We start from the raw sequence: 17,851 nt of genomic DNA on the forward strand, positions 1-17,851 counted from the left end.
AAAATGTTGTCTAAATAAACGACCACAAATCTTCCCAATACATCTCTAAAGACATCATTCACGAAATCTTGGAAGACAGCTAGTGCATTACATAACCCGAAGGGCATCACGGGGTATTTGTAATGCCCGTCTTGGGTATTGAAGGCTGTCTTCCACTCGTCTTCTTGATGAATTCTGATCAGGTTGTATGCCCCTCGTAAATCTAATTTAGAGAAAATCTTAGCGCCTGAAACCTGTGCAAATAGATCATCCATCACAGGTAGTGGGTACCTATTTTTAACAGTAATCTTATTCAATCCCCTGTAATCAATACTGGGGCATAACCCTCCATCTTTTTTCTCAACGGAGAAAAAACGGCGCCGGCTGGTGAAGATGATGGTCTAATAAAACCTTTCTCTAGGTTTTCCTTAATATACTCTTTCATAGAAAGTTTTTCAGGCTCTGTGAGATTGTATAGATGACCTCGCGGGGGCATGGTACCGGGCAACAAATCAATGGGACAATCGTAAGATCTGTGTGGTGGTAACTTATCGGCTGATTGGGGAGAAAACACATCAGAGAAATCCTCATACGGTAGTGGTAGTGCTATCTGTTTGACCCCCAGACTGAGGAGAGGGATACCCCATATGCATACATCCTGGCAATGCTGTGACCAACCCGTAGGTTGTCCTGAACACCAATCAATATGGGGGTTGTGTTTCTGTAACCAAGGTAACCCCAACACAAGCGGACTAGAAGGCATACGGAATACATATAATTGCATTTGTTTATGATGTAAAGCCCCAACCTACAATGAAATCTCTGGTGTGATGGAAATGGGTTGTTTGGGCTGCAAAGGAGTGTCATGTATTGTGCTGTCACCCCTGTTATCATTGTCTGTAATCCTATTTATTGTACAGCACTGCGTAATATGTTGGCACTATATAAATCCAATAAATAAGAATAATAATCTATAGCCGTAACATATAGTTTGTTCTGCAAAGAGAGTGCTGGAATACCCAGGTTGGCTGCAAAGACAGAAATTAATAAAATTTCCTGCCGCACCTGAGTCAACAAAAGCTTCGGTTTGAAATGAATCAATACCCCAGTGTAAGGTGACTGGCAAAAGGATTTTTCTTATTTTAAGGGGAACAATTGGCCCGCCCAGGTGAGGTTCCCCAACTTCACCTAGGCACTGGAGTTTTCAGGAGCCTTTCCCTTTGCAGGACAATTTTGAGCCAAGTGGCCTTTCTCACCACAATACATACAGAGCCCAGCATGTCTCCTTCTGAGTTTCTCTGCTGGTGACAGTCGTGAGAAACCCAGTTGCTTCGGCTCTTCACTGGAGAATGTACTACCTGGCCTAGGGTTCCCTGAGACGGAATAGACTTTGTTTTGATGTCTGTGTCTGATCCGTCTGTCTACCCTTATGGCCAGGGAAATAGCATCCTCCAGAGTTCTGGGTTCAGGATGACTCATGAGCATGTTATTTACTGAATCAGCTAGACCAAAAAGGAAATTGGTTGAGGAGTGCTGCCTCACCCCATTTAACAGATACCTACCATTTTCTAAACTCGGCCGCATATTCTTCGACAGTATGCTTTCCCTGACGTAAGTCTCGCAATTTGCGAGTGGCCGTAGCTGAAATGTCTGGGTCTGCATAAATTACTGCCATAGCATCAAAAAACTGTTCCACTGAAGAAAGAGCTACATCCTCAGAACTTAACCCATATGCCCAAGTCTGTGAGTCATCTTGTAATAACGTTTTGATCAGAGAAATTTTCTGAGACCCTGTACCAGAAGATCTAGACCTTACTTCAAAATATGACCTACATCGATTACGAACGTTAGCAAAATCAGAACGAGCACCTGAAAATCTCTCAGGTAACAGCATTTTTGGCTCAACAATAGTTGGAATAAGAGCTGGTGGAAGAGATTGCTCAACATTCGCTGGTATATTGATCTGAGCGAGTGCATTTGATAACTGAGTTATCTGCATTTGCTGGCTAGCCAATTGCTCAGTGAGGTGATTAACTGCACCAATAATAGTTTGAATCTCTTCTCGCATTTCCTCCTTGATATATTTTATGTGGACCTTGATAATATCACGCTGGTGTTTAACGAGGTAACATACAAGTAAATACACAATCAAAGGTCTAGGTGTAGTCTAACTGTCAGAACTTGGGCACAAGTTAGCGATATCGAGGTCCAAAGTCGTTAAACTAAATCGTAGTTAATTCGAGCAGGGTCATACACGAGAATCAGATGTCAGTCGTATTGTCAGGCAGTAACAGAGTCAGGGACAGGCTGAGTCAATAACGTTAATCATATGGCAGCGGTACAGAAGGACTAGACAAGAGCGAGGTCAGGAAACAAGCGAAAGGTCGGTACACAGGATAACTATACAATCAAGAATATATACGAAAATAACAAACGACTGACTAACTGGAGTACATATATATTGTGCGTCTACATAATTTAATGTAGTTCAAAATAGCTAGCTAGACCTGGAACCAGCGAACTGATTAGTATCAAGGTCGTCGAACAATGAATGCTCTGGCCTTAAAGCGGATCCGAGATGAAAAACTAACTATAACAAGTAATTTGTCTATAGATATATATATATATATATATATATATATATATATATATATATATATATATATATATATATATATATATATATATATATATATATATCTCTCTTATCTAAATTTTAGATTAGTTTACACAGCAAATATAGCTGCAAACAGCTTTAATAGAAAATGATTATTTCTTCCTGTGATACAATAACAGCAGCCATGTTGTTTGTAAACATTACACAGAGGCAGGCTTATCTGTATCTTGAGCAGCCTGTGAAAAAAACTTAATCCTCCCTCCCCCCTCCTCCCCTCTGCCTCTGAAATCAATGGCTAGTAACACCTCCTCCTCCTCCTGCCCATGAGCCCTTGCTACTGCCAAGGCTCTCTGAAAACCTGTGGGTGTGGTTTATTTAGTTTATAGGGAATTAGAGTATTAAAACAAAAACAAAAAAGTATTTGGCTTGAGGAATGTCCTATAAACAATAGGAAAGGAACACAATTATGCAATGAGTATAAGTTCACCTCGGATCCACTTCAAATACATGAGCTCCCTATCAGCAGCCAGACCCATTTGGTGATGTCACATAGTGACATCACCTGCAATCATCCCTAACCCTCCTTCTGAGCCTATAAGGCTCCCTAGAACTCGCGTGTTCACGATGCGACCTTTGGGTCGCGCGCGAGCCGGAAGACCCCGCCGGAGAGAAGCCGGGGATGCCACCAGAGGATTCCAGTGCGCCAGTCCCGCCGCTCGCCCGGACCACGCCAGAGACGTCGCGGGACCTGCCGCTGGAAGGTAAGTTCATCACAACCGTATAGCTGTATGCTCCATGTGCCATGATTATTGTGATGTAAGTGGGGAAAAATATGAATTGACAAAAGACTCACAATTCCCTGGATTATTTTAATACAGTGCATTTAACTGTAATATCCAAAGATGGACCTTTGTGATTTTTTTCTGATGATGGGATTAGCCTAAAGATTTGAGGGGGCACAGATTTTTTTTCTGCTGTGTAGGTCAAGTGAGAAGTAGTTGCTTGGTGACTAGAAGTCTGCTGTGGGATTAGCCATAATTAGAAGATGGAGAGTGGCAGCCAGCTAATCAGCATTGAGTTGTCACACACTTCAGATGCAGTTAAGAGCTCTGTGGAATGCTTGCTGCAGTAGCAGCTGGTGCCTTGAAAATTGAATAAACACACAATAAAAATAGGTTATTGCATTCTAATAGCTTTGTACCATACGATTTGATTCCTGACTGGCTGAGCATTTATGATGTCCGTGAATTATTTTGTGTTTTTTATGCATTTGAATTTTTGGTAAATTGCACTATACTACCATTAGCTCAATATTAGGCAATATGTATGCTATACAACTGTGGATTTAGATGCATAGCCGATTAAGGCAGGATGGGTCTTTTAAATTGTGAGTCAGTATTACCAAATCATCCCATTAAATATGGACACTTATGAGTTATAAAGGTCTTGTGGCTGGTCAAATGCAGCATACACACTGATTATGTACAAGTAGCCCTGCAACCTGTTTAACTTAGAGGTGTCAGTATTTACAAGGATTATTTGGCAACCCTGATTTGTTACCAGATGTCAGGTGGTTCAGTCTTTCATATGAAGACAATACTTTTTTGTAGTGTGGTTATCCTGTGAGGTCTTCTTTCCCTGATAAAAAAACAAAAAATAAAACAGTAATAAAATCCTAAGGGCCTGTCTCCACCTTCAGTTTTTCTGTGCAACAGTTTTTCTGCATGAGTTGTCTGACGGTTTTGTATTCTTGTCAATTGTTTTTCTGCATGTGAAAAATGCATTCTAGTGTGCACTAGCTCATTGAGTAATATTGGTTGCAGCTTTCCTGTGCAGAAAATGCACAGAAAAACTAATGAGTGGAGACAGGCCCTTACCTAGGTTTTAACCCTTTCCCAGTTTATCTAAACTAAAATATGTATAGCTGTAATCCAGTTGTTCGTGGCATCTATTTGTAATTGTATGTGTTGGAAAATACTGTACTGAAAAACTCAATTGATTATCTATAATAACTAATTGGACATTTGTTTTTATGTTTTCTCAGCTGAAACCAGGTCAGAACAACTGCAAAGACAGTGAAAATGAACATCCGAAGAGAGAATCACAAAGAGGTATTTCTCATGAACGACTAAGCGATGTAAGTAAAGATTATACAACATTAATTTTAATAAACATGGAAACAGTTTTGCTAATACTGTATATCGTGCATAGTCAAAAAAGCACCCTTACTCAGACATTGATAAGTAACGTAAGTTATTGTCAGGCCTGATCCTGCTGAGCAAGAAAACATTTGTGAGAAGTGAAATCATCCCAGAATAAGAATCGTTTTTTTCGCAATGCATGACTGGGTCATGCCTGGAATTATGTTTGGCACAATACATATAGCTCAAGAAGAAGACATAGATAGCAGAGAACAACAGGAGCAGCAGTTTACATTATACATAACAGTTAAAAAATGTATTGACATTGAATACAACACAATTAGTCTTGTGGGCCGATTGACTGGATGGCAATGACACAGCCTGGGCGGCAGCTCGTTGGGGAGGATGCAGGGGTGTTCTGATGGAAGTATGTTGAGGGCATTTAAGAGGCTGACAGCCGAGGGGAAGAAAAAGTTCCTGTGTCTAGCGGTCCTTGTTGAGATGTCCCGAAGCCTCCGGCCCTATAGAGGCAGACTGAAGTAGCGATAGTCTGGGTGTGAGGGATCATTGGCGATCCTCAGCGCCCTAGATCACAGTCTTTTGTTGTGTAGGAGGGCAAGTGAGGCGAGGAGTTTCCCAATGAACCTCTCAACCGACCTTATGACCCTCTGTAGTTTGTGCCTGTTGCTAGCGTCTGCATACCAGACCAAGATGGAAGAGCAGAGGATCGATTCAATGGTGGTGGAGTAGAAGCTTGTCAACATCTCTTGGGCCATGCCAAACTTCTTCAATTGGCGGAGTAAGTAAAGGCTCTGCTGGTCTTTCCACTGGGTGGTAATGATGTTGGGCTTCCAGCTAAGATTGCTGGAGAGGATAGTGCCCAGAAGACGGGCACAGGGCACTCTAGCCACCTCTGTACCGTCAATGTAGATTGCAGGTGGGAGCAGACTTCCTAAAGTCAATGATCAGCTTGACAGTTTTTGCCATGTTAAGCACCAGCCTGTTCTCCTTGCACCAGTGGCTAATTCTCTCCAAATGCTAACAGTACTCCTGGAGGTGCGGGGGATTTGGGATGTGCAAGCCAGCGTTAACTTACCTAGACCATCGCCTCCATTCTAATGCATTACATGCTGCTCATCATCTTCTGACACTTCTGCCTTCTAAACTAGAACATTCACTGTGAAGATGGAAGTGTCAGAAGATGGAACATGGCATAAAGTGCAGAAGGGAGGCAGTGGTTTCTCCTAGGGAAAAACATGGATTGAATAGGGACCCAAAGCTCCATTAAAAAGAAGGAGAGATCCACAGCCCATTTATTTGCTTGGATTGCAACTAGATGCAAAATAAAGTAGCAAATAGATGCAAAATAGAGAATAAGTCTTTGAATCAAAAGTGGAAAACACATTTTGACAGTCAGTCCAGAAACTGAAAATCAGCTGATCAACCCTTCATGAATATGTCGATTGGTGTTTGTCACTTAAACATTGATAAACATTGATAAATAATGTCCATTGTGATAATTGTGAAAAGCTGCAGTCCTTTATTAAAATGGTCTTCATCTTACCTGATCATTACTTTTATAAATATGCCAATATGCAGATCTCCTGGAAAGATGGCGTCTGCCGGCCCCTCCTGCAACATTTATCAGAATTACCTAGGAATTTTTTTTTATATAGTTTCCCAATCGGATAGACATTTAGAGTTTTGCAAATCTGCAGTCCTCACTCAGGATTAACATGTTGCTCTCTGTAGATCAGAAAAGTAGGGGTAGGTTACCCCTCCACCAGGGGTGGACACAGTATTATCGTTAGAGAACAGAGGCGCCAGCAGGATAAAAGGTAATAAAAGTTTTAAAATTTGCTGGGAGGCAGTGGTGGACTTACCTCTGGAAAGCAGACTCAAAATACTGTCTGAATTAAACAAATAAATGCATTATTGGTACCCCAAAAGATGCAACTCGTTTCGCAGGCACAGCCCGCTTCATCAGGCAATAAGATATCTTATTGCCTGATGAAGCGGGCTGTGCCTGCGAAACGCATTGCATCTTTTGGGGTACCAATAATGTATTTGTTTAATTCAGACAGTATTTTGAGTCTGCTTTCTGGAGGTAAGTCCACCACTGCCTCCCAACACATTTTAAAACTTTTATTACCTTTTATCCTGCTGGCTCCTCTGTTCTCTTACGATAATTTAATTGATAGTAATCTGAGTCACATTTGGAGGAGTGTAGCATGTATGTCAGGATTGGGCATATTATAAAACTTTCAAGTGCCAGATTTGTTTTATACTAGGACTGGTTTACTCCTGTAAAGGTAGGAAGAATAGAAAGGATGACTGCAGTGGAAATAAAACAAACTAAACATAACACTGTGAATGTGTGAACCACTTTTTTGTGGGTGGAGGAAAAGCAACTCTTCGATAAAGCAAATAAGAGACCAAGTCAGGATATAAAAGAGGGGCCAAGGAGGATAAAACACATTAAAACTTTTAAAATGGGGGGTATTGGATGACTTACCTCCCCAATGAGGACACAATAATAATGGTCATAAAACAATTTATTCTTACTCCAACAAAGTTTTCTTACTCCAACTCATTTTGCTGGTCTAGAGCCCGCTTACTCAGGAAATATAAAATAAGGAGCAATTCAATGTGTCAGTGAGCGTGTTTAGCGCCTCTTTGTGATAAGAGACCAATGTTTGGGATCCTGTGTGAATCACTTTACCAAATGCCACTACAATGAAATTTTGTACGTAGATGTTAATTGTCTCTTAGAGTGGGATGGTTCAGAGGGTGACTTTAGTTTCCAGTTATATAATAGATGAATACCATCATCACAGGAAGAAGTAACATGGTTTGAGCCAACTTCTGGATATAAATAGCTTAGTGTGGAAGTCCCATTTATAAAGGATATGATGTCTCCTCATGGAAGCAGTGATGGGTGTTAATTATCTCCTTAATTGTAGGGTAGTTTGAGACAAGTCCTTCCTGACAGCTCCTTTCAAGATGACACCATTTGTTTCTCTTCTAACGCACCATTCTCTGACACAGCAGATCATAAGATTCATAACTGATCCTCCGATCTAGGCTACAACTCTCTACTCTGGATCAGATATTCTTATTGTATTATCTCACCTCAGAATCCCCTTTATCCAAAAGTTCAGCTAAAATGCCTCAGATGCCAAACTTATACAGAAACAAGAAGCAGGTAGGCCCCGCTTCTTCCAGAGAGAACTTCATATACACACAGAGGCATAGAAAACCTCTCTGCTACTGAATAATCCATCTCTTAAGCTTTTCGTGAGAATAGGATGGCCTGTTTTACTAAGGTGTCTCCTTCCATCTCTTAATTTATTAAAGCATCTCTCCAAATGATGTCACGAGGGATTTAGCAAACTTGGACTGGATTTAAAAGAAATAAAAACTGCTGGCAAGTGATTCAAAATTGCAAATTTGTCATGTTGACAGATTTGTAAACATAGTTGTGTTGTATGGTTCGGTACTAAAGAGTTACTTTCATTGAATGTCCACGCTCTTTATCTGAACCTTTTCAACCTTCATAAAGCTTTTTTTATTCTTTCTTTATCTACTATCCTGTTCCCTTACTGAGCAGCTGAGAAGCATGATCACCATTCAAAGCCGTTTTATAGATTTTTAGAATATGAATGCTGATAACAAGAGGACACTCTCGTCCTTTCTGAATGCTAATATATAAGGTGTGCATAAATATCTGCACAAAAATCTAACAGAAATAAGTTTCAGTAATGAAACAATAAATGAGTATGGCGAATGTCTAAGTTTTACAATTTGCTTGGAAAAGGTATACTGATTATCCTTTCCTGTCAGATGCCGTATGAAAGAAATATCTTTGGGCTATCCATCTTATTAGCTTCTACCATAGAGGTGCAGGAAGGAAGGCTTGGCATGTTGACAGAGACTTGTTTCTCTTTCTCCCTAATGAGATCCAAGCAAAAGAATGACACTTCACAAATGTGAACAGATAACGGAAGGAAGAAAGCCGGGATAACTTTCAGACTATGACAACTCATTAATATTCAGGCTACAATGAGTGCTCTCATCAAACAGAACGTAGGACTGATGCATTTTAGTTCAGCCATACGAGTCAGTTTTCAGACAAACCTGCACCAAGGATGAAGTTACAGAAAACAGGATGTCTGAATAATGATGAAATTATAATTGGTCCTTTTACCTGTCAACCAATGCAAACATCTAAAGGAAAGTTTGAGATTTATCTAAGATACATCATCTGCACCCTGGGTACTGACTCTGAAAATGGCACGCACAAGATGTAAGCAAATTACTGTTATTGTAGCTTACTATATTGCAGTCAGTTATACCGATGGCTTACTTGAGTGTCAGTTCAAACCATATAGCACAACAATATTGAGAAAGTGAAAAAACATGCCCTATCTATTTATTGGCATGCTTTGTCAAGAGCAGAGGTACACGTGTCATGAAAAAAATATGGGGTTGTCCATTGCTGACCTCCTGTTACTGCTAGTTGTCTGTCATACTGATACTATGGCTATAAACGTACTGCTCCAAAAGCAGGTATGTGAATTAAGAGTGGCAGAGAGCTGTCAGAGCATCTGATTTGAATCTGTGCTCCAAATAAACTTATTTAGGGCTGGAGTGCATTAGCAGCTGTGTTTGCGATTCAGAAATCACTTGTTATTTCTAGATACACATCGATTTCTGGATTGCAAAGTACTGCGATTTTCAGCGCGAGTCCCTCTGTGATGGTGATTTGCCCCTAATTGCCCTGAATGTGATTGCACCAGGATCATGGCAAAATGCTACAGGCAGCGAATTTGCGATTGCAGAGAGATCCTTAACCTCCCCTGGTGCCTAACCTTAACCTCCATGGAGAGAATGTAGAAGCCACACTTTTTGAAGAATATAACCGGTATTTGGCGTAATCATTGTAGCTGCATTTTATGTCAAAGATACAAACAGTTTTCAGTGAAATCATTGTAGTCACAAATTTTGAAAGATATAACCGGTATTCTTTGTGATCAATGTAGTCACATTTAATGACAGATATAAACGGTAATCACAATGATCTTTGTAGGCGCAATATTGAAAAAAATATAACCGGTAAAGATATAACTGGTGGTATATGATCGGTATTGTTGTGTGGCTTGTAGTAGCCGCAAATAAAATGAGGCCTTAATGTAGTTGTAAAAATATAGCCATTATTATATTAACCTGCTGGGCGTTCTGATTCCCGCGGCCGATTGGCCGCGGGAGGTTTTGTTTTGCCCGATTTTTTTATATATATATATGGCCTTTCCCTCCCACCCTTCCGATCGCCGCCGGTGATCACGCCCATAAGGAAATCTCGTCCTGAACAGGATTTCCTTTAGGGCTTCCCCCGTCACCATGGCAACGAACGGAGTGACGTCATCGACGTCATGACGTCACAGGGACTCCCGATCCACCCCAAAGCACAGTCTGGTGGCGATTGGCCAGGCTGCGCATGGGGTCTGCGGGGGGGGCCCTCTTTCGCGTCGGGTAGCGGCGGATCGGCGGTGATCGGGGCAAACATGCAGCTAGCAAAGTGCTAGCTGCATGTTTGAAAACAAAATTATCAAAATCGGCCCAGCGGGGCCTGAGCGGTGCCCTCTAGCATCACTGGGCGAGCTCAGCTCGGCTCGTCCAGAACGCTAGGGAGGTTAAGGGCATGCAAGCATAACTGATATCAGGTCCTTTATTATAACTGCAAACATATCCATGATATAGCCAATATAAACATGATACAGCTGATGTAAAATAATAGGCGCCATTTTCACCACTTAAAGCCACTAATTGCATCAAAGAACACTGAAATCTATGGCGGTGCCCTTTTTACACAGATGGCTCTGGCGCCTATTTTAACTCATACCAACCAAAGAGGTAAAGCTTTGGTTCTTTTTAGGAAATCCTGTCCAAGGGCCTTATGCCTCTACTGTAAACTGGGATTTTTTTTAGGAAGCCCTTTCCATGATATTTTTGCATCTGCTCTTAGGTTTCTTTTTACCTTTCCAACTTACGGGTCGTACTATCTACTTGTAGCACCATGGACTGATGGAAAAAGTATGACCAACAAGAAGCATTGTACAGGAAGAGGGAGAATATACAGTATCTAAGTAAATGTGAGCAAATTGTGGATGCCACTATTAAACAGTAAGCTAAAGCTAACAAGCCGAAGCTAAAAAGGAAAGCACGTCTACAGTGAAAATAATGGTCTTAAATTGGGAAATGGTTCTTTTAGAATGGTAATACTGTTGCTTGAACTCAACTACATTGTTACGTTTGTTGACATGGTGGTAGTAGTCACATTAAGCTTTGGTAAACTTGTAAGTGAACAGAGGCACCAGCAGGATAAAAACAATCACTAAAAGTTTTAAAATATGCTGGGAGGAAGTGGTGGATTTACCTCCAAAAGCAGACTAGACAACTGTCTGACATAAACAAATAAATACTTTATTGGTACCCCAATGGATGCTGAATTAATCTTTGGGAGCATTTGGTAAGGTAATTATGGTAATCAAATATATTTTGTGTTAGTTATAGATAAAATATTTTATATCATCTGTATACATAGGATTGAATTTTAAATGTTTACTTTGGGCACTGAGTATATATCTTGCTTAAAATTGACCATTGGCACACAGAGCTCACATACATTGCTAGGATTTATATTGTTTCCAGGACACCTTAGTGCAGCATCTTATAGGAACATCAGAGCAAGATAAGTATTTCATGAAAGATTACACATTACAACAATGCACAGTGGAAACTTTGACCAAACCTGGTATATAAAACGTAGTTACTTTTAACAAGAATGCTGCTGCATATACTGCAACACTCCTTCTCAGCAGCAAAACACTTAAACTGATAATCCAGTCTTTTTTTAAAGTTCTTATGTCTTTATGTAGGTTGGAGCTTTGTAAATAAGTCTGCAATGATGGTTAGGTAATATCAGGTCTTGCAACCATAGTGTGGTAGCAGATTACTCAGAACCCTTATTCGATACATATAATTTGATTTTATGGGAGGGTTTGGTTTTTTTTGCCTCATTCTACTAAAAACATTTGATTAGTGCAATATGCAAACCATGGTAATGGTAATTCTGGTATCTGGTATTCATGGTAATAGTAATTAAGGCCACACAAGGACATTTTTTTATATATATTTAGTATCTTGGATAGCAACAGTATGAATTTTCTTTTTCCAGTTGGGATTCCTATGTATGACAACGTGTCATTAATTCTAAATCAATTACTTACACCGTCAAAAGATCGTACAACACTGACATACCTGATAAGTGACTGGGAAGAGGAATAGCACACCAAACAATCTCATCATTAGCATACCTCACATCAGGTTCCATTTGGATTTGTAAACTCTTTATAATCATGGGAATCAGGAGGACATCACTGCTACCATAATAATATTCCTGCAGAGTTTATTTTATGCAAAGAAAGGCAAATATTCAACCCTGAACATAAATATGTGAAGGGGAAACTGAATAGTTTATAACCTATAGCTCATTGTTTTACTCTCTGTATGGATAAGGGGGTTGTGGACACTGATAAACATATTTGAAAACCTTTTTGTTTTTGTTTTTTAGTCCAGAAGCATAGTGTAACGAAAAATCTGCAACGCCGGATGGATTGCGGAAATATGGTCGCATCCAGTCCGGCAAGCGGACCTTCCAACGCGGGATGCGGAAATTCGTCCGCATCCGCTGCGCACACCCGTCCGAGCACTCTGCTCCAAACTCACCAACATGCTGTTCACCAGGGTTCTGCCATCTTGCCTCTAGGGGGTGCGGCCGCACGCCAGACACGCCTTTATACTCTTAGAAAGCGTGTCAGCTGACCTGGAGGTCAGCTGACATTTTAGCCTGCTCTGATTGGTTGCTGCCTGGGGTGGAGACTTCTCTCCCAGGCAGTATATAAGGAAGTGCTTTTCAGTCACACTTTCGTCTGTGTTTGCGATACCCTGTGTCAGCACTCAGACCTTAGACTAGATCCCAGGTGTTGAAACCAAGGACTTCACACCTAGACTAGGAGATTATTATTGTTATTGATTCTCTGTGTATGATTCTGTGCCTGTCTTGACTTCTCTTCTGCTTCCTGATTCTGTACTCTGCCAGCCCGTACCGTTAACGACTATTGGCTTGGTTCCTGACTATTCTCTCGTCTCACGTCTCTGTACTGTTGCCGCCTGTACTGTTGCCGAACCTCTTTCTGTCTGACCTTGCTCCCTTCAGTGGAACGTCTCCCACTGTTGGGTTATTATCTGAGGCTTGCCTCCCTGAGACGCCGGCCCTAGCAGACCGTTACTGTCAGAGGCCGAGATTCCTCCACTGCCACTTTGGGGGATCTCACACACGGGGTTCCCATTCAGAGGTAACCACACCTCTGAGGAATTGCCGTGTGGTGGATATTTCCACAACTTTGTGAATATTTACTGCTTTGTTTATTTCCATGTTGATCGTGTGTCCACTGCTTTACATCTACCCGCATTATTAGCAATTCCGCAGATTGCTATATAATCGGGTCTATCCTTGTATTATTGGCGATACTGCGGATCCCCAATAATCAAGGTTCGGGGTGTGACACTGGTCTGAGTAGATCATTTCAGGCACTTACCGTGTTAGTGAGCCTTCCGCTGATTTACCATCAGGAAGATACTGACTATTTCACTCTAACATATCTGCATTAGTGGTGATTCTGTATATCACCACTTAATCAGATATTTGTGCCTCTTGCTGACACCAATCGTTACAGAAACACAGACCATAAAGAAGTAAGATGGAGGGGGTGATAAACCAGCTTCAGACTGTAAGTGCAGAGTTAGAACAGCTGAAGATTACTGTAACTGCACAGCAGGCTCAGATTACTCAGTTAAATGAGACTGTCCAAAGGTTGCAATCACCACTTAACGTTCTACCTCCCCCGGCTCTTAGCGAGCCTAAAATGAACATTCCTGAGAAATTTTCAGGCACAAGGTCAGATTTCCAGAATTTCCGTCACAGAGTGCTGTCTTACTTTGAGATGAAACCTGTGTCCTCGGGAACCGAGGCTCAGAAGGTCACTCTTATCAAGACTCTATTGCATGCAGATTCCCAGACGTGGGCTTATGGCTTACCTGATGAGCATCCTGCTCTGTCTTCTGTCCAGGAGTTTTTTAAGGCCATGGCGGTCATCTACGATGATCCAGATAGTGCCGCCACGGCCGAACGTAAGCTCAAAAACCTTAGACAAGGACGCAGTACTGCTGAGGAGTATGCGTCAGAGTTTAGGAAGTGGGCTGTGTCCTCTAGATGGGAGCGATATGCACTCTTGGATAGATACCTAGATGGGTTGTCAGAAGCAGTAACTGACGTGATGGTTAGTCATCCGGAACCCAAAGATCTAGATGAGGCTATTACGCTGTCTTTTAAAATAGATAGGCGTCTGAGGTACAACAAGAAGGGCAGGTACCCCATGTACTCTAGGACTTCTGGGGCCAGTAGCTCGGCAGCAGTTGAGACTGAGGAGCCGATGCAGTTAGGCCATGGGCGCCTCACGGAGGCGGAAAGGTCAAGAAGACGCAGAGAGGGTCTTTGCATGTACTGCGGGGAAAAGGGCCACATTGCACAAAACTGTGGTAGGAAGTCGAGAAACTCCTCGGCTTAGGTGTGGTAGGGGGTACCACCCTAAGCGGAATTGTTTTACCTCCAAAACAAGAAAACATTTTATTGCCCTGTTCCCTAAATTGGGAAGGGCAGAACTTTCCTACCACAGCATTTGTAGATTCCGGGTCAACAGCTAACTTTTTAGATTTAAGCTTTGCTTTAAGTTTAAATATCCCTGTACTTCCGGTAGGAAGACATTTATATGTTACAGCGATTGATGACACTCCTTTGCAAGGAAAGTCCCCACTGTGTCAGACACCTCCCCTCTCGCTGCAAGTGGGAGCTCTGCACAGGGAGGTCATACAGTTTTTCGTTTTAAAGATGTCTACCTCTACGGTGATACTAGGGTTGCCCTGGTTACGATTACATTCTCCTCAGTTTGATTGGGGGAATGGGCAGTTGACTACTTGGTCGCCTTATTGTACACAACATTGTTTACAGAATGTAGTTTTGTGTTCTACTAAGATTCAAGTGGAAAGAGTACCTCCACAATATCAGGAATATGCTGATGTCTTTTGTCCTAGGGCAGCAGATCAATTACCCCCCCATAGACCTTTTGATTGCCCAATAGATTTGAAACCAGGAACCATGCCACCCAGGGGCCACCTATACAACCTCTCGTCCCCGGAAAAATTGGCCATGGACGAGTACATTCAGGAAAATTTGCAGAAGGGTTTCATCCGCCCTTCAAGATCTCCTGCAGGAGCGGGATTCTTTTTCGTTCAGAAAAAAGATGGTGGTTTGCACCCCTGTATTGACTACAGGGGTCTAAATAAGATCACGATTAAGAATCGGTATCCACTACCGCTAATCGACGATTTATTTACACAGGTTCCCGGGGCTTCTGTTTTCACTAAGTTGGATCTAAGGGGGGCCTACAATTTGATCCGTATCAGGGAGGAAGATGAATGGAAGACGGCATTCAACACTCCCAAGGGGCATTACGAATACTTGGTGATGCCCTTTGGGTTGTGTAACGCTCCTGCAGTTTTTCAAGAGTTCGTCAACGAGATTTTTAGGGAGGTACTGGGTCGCTTTGTAATCGTCTACTTAGATGATATCTTGATATTTTCTAAAAATATCACGGAACACCGCCAACATGTAAAGTATGTGTTGCAAAGACTCAGGGAGAATCAATTGTTTGCGAAATTAGAGAAATGTGTTTTCGAGGTAAAGGAGATTGCCTTTCTTGGTTACATTATCTCTACATCAGGGTTGTCCATGGATCCCAAGAAGGTCTCTGCTGTAAGGGATTGGCCACAACCATCTGGGCTTAAAGCACTACAGAGATTCTTGGGATTCGCAAATTATTATAGAAAATTTATCAAGGGGTTCTCTTCGGTGGTGTCTCCGCTTACTAATTTGACAAAAAAAGGGGCTGATGCCACTCATTGGTCAGAAGAAGCAGTTGTGGCATTTTCCTCTCTGAAAGAGGCATTCTGTTCTGCTCCCATATTACGTCATGTAGATGTTGCTTACCCATTTATAGTGGAGGTGGATGCCTCGGAGGTTGGAGTAGGAGCAGTATTGTCTCAACGTTCAGGACTTCAGGGCAAGCTTCATCCCTGTGCTTTTTTTTCCAGAAAATTCTCCCCTGCCCAGAGAAATTATGATGTTGGAAACAGGGAATTATTAGCCATCAAGCTTGCTTTTGAGGAGTGGCGCCACTGGTTAGAGGGGGCGGAGCATGTAATTACTGTGTACACGGATCATAAAAATTTACAGTACATTAAAAAGCTAAAAGACTCACCCCCAGACAGGCTAGATGGGCTCTCTTTTTCTGCCGTTTTAATTTTATAATTACATTCACACCAGGGAGTAAGAACGTTAAAGCGGACGCCCTTTCTCGTTGTTTTGAACCTGAAACTGCTCCATCTCCTTCCTCAGAAAGTATTCTGTCGAAAGAGACCATCCTGGCAGCCACTGAGATAGTTGAAGACCTTCCTAGCCTCTTAAGTCCTTTTCAATTAGAAGTCCCAGAAGGGAAACCAAGAGGGGTTCTTTATGCCCCTTGTACTTTACGTCCCAAAGTGCTGCAGTTGTTTCATGGACACAAGAATGCTGGACACCCTGGCATTACCCGAACCCAAGAATTGTTGTGTAGATCTGTCTGGTGGCCATCTCTACAACAAGATTGCAAGGAATTTGTTAAGACCTGTACCGTCTGTGCCAGGAGCAAACCCTCCCGACTGGCTCCAGTTGGAACTTTGCAGTCTCTGCCCTCCCCTCAGGAGCCATGGACACATATTTCCATGGACTTCGTGGGAGAACTTCCAGATTCCAATGGAAAGACTGTCATATGGGTGGTCACAGACAGATTCAGTAAGATGGCCCACTTTGTGCCTTTGAGTGGTTTCCCTACTGCTCAAAAACTAGCAGATCTTTTCATTCAAAATATCTTTAAATTACACGGCATTCCAGAAAATGTTGTCTCAGACAGAGGGGTCCAGTTTGTCTCTAGGTTCTGGCGGGCCTTCTGTAAGGGGATGGGTATGTCGTTGTCCTTTTCATCAGGTTACCATCCACAGACCAACGGCCAGACAGAGAGGACCAATCAATTATTGGAACAGTTCCTGAGATGTTATGTGGCGGACGCCCAACACCAGTGGGCGGAGTTTCTACCATTTGCTGAGTTCGCACATAACAATCTCAGGAATGAGTCCTCTGGTTATGAGCCTTTTCAAATTGTCAATGGGAAATCTCCCAAATTTTCTCCTTTGCCAGTGTCGACCTCTCCATTCCCTGTCCTGGAGGAGTGGCAGGAATCTTTCAAGAGGATTTGGGCTAATGTCGGAGAAAATTTAAAAAAGGCTTTCATCATACAGAAGAGGCAGGCAGATAAGAGACGGTCTGCGGAGTGGGAGTTTAAACCAGGAGACAAGGTTTGGGTATCAACTCATCATATAGCTCTGAGGCAGCCATCCGCGAAACTGGGGCCCAGGTATATTGGACCATATCCAATTTCCGAAAGGGTTAATCGTGTTACTTACAGAGTCAGGTTACCGCATTCTCTAAAGGTGGGGAAAGCCTTTCATGTGTCACTCCTGAAACCAGCTGTTCAGGTGGACTCCCTCCCGCCTCACCCTGTCATGGTTGATGGTGAGCCTGAATGGGAGGTTGAGGAGATCTTGGACTCCAGACGAGTTCAGGGTTCAGTGCAGTATTTGGTGCATTGGAGAGGGTACGGTCTAGAGGAAAGATCCTGGGTCAAAGCAGGTGATTTACATGCTGATAAACTTAGGAGACGGTTCCATGAGCTCCATCCTGACAGGCCAGGTGGGACGTGTCCGGAGTCCACACCTAGAGGGAAGGGTACTGTAACGAAAAATCTGCAACGCCGGATGGATTGCGGAAATATGGTCGCATCCAGTCCGACAAGCGGACCTTCCAACGCGGGATGCGGAAATTCGTCCGCATCCGCTGCGC

The 17,851-nt window shown here is 42.4% G+C and overlaps 1 protein-coding gene across 7 annotated transcripts in view; it reads left to right on the top strand.

Annotated features, from left to right (window-relative positions):
• The window catches only part of AUTS2 (activator of transcription and developmental regulator AUTS2), a 1,744,602-nt gene that overhangs the window by 680,817 nt on the left and 1,045,934 nt on the right, over window positions 1-17,851 (top strand). For all 7 annotated transcript variants that reach the window (XM_068268551.1, XM_068268554.1, XM_068268555.1 and 4 more), the window contains one exon: window positions 4,641-4,733. In XM_068268551.1, the coding sequence (XP_068124652.1) occupies window positions 4,641-4,733 (93 nt within the window). The remainder of the gene's footprint in view (window positions 1-4,640; window positions 4,734-17,851) is intronic.

Source organism: Hyperolius riggenbachi, chromosome 2 (assembly GCF_040937935.1).
Source record: "Hyperolius riggenbachi isolate aHypRig1 chromosome 2, aHypRig1.pri, whole genome shotgun sequence".
NCBI lineage: Eukaryota > Metazoa > Chordata > Amphibia > Anura > Hyperoliidae > Hyperolius > Hyperolius riggenbachi.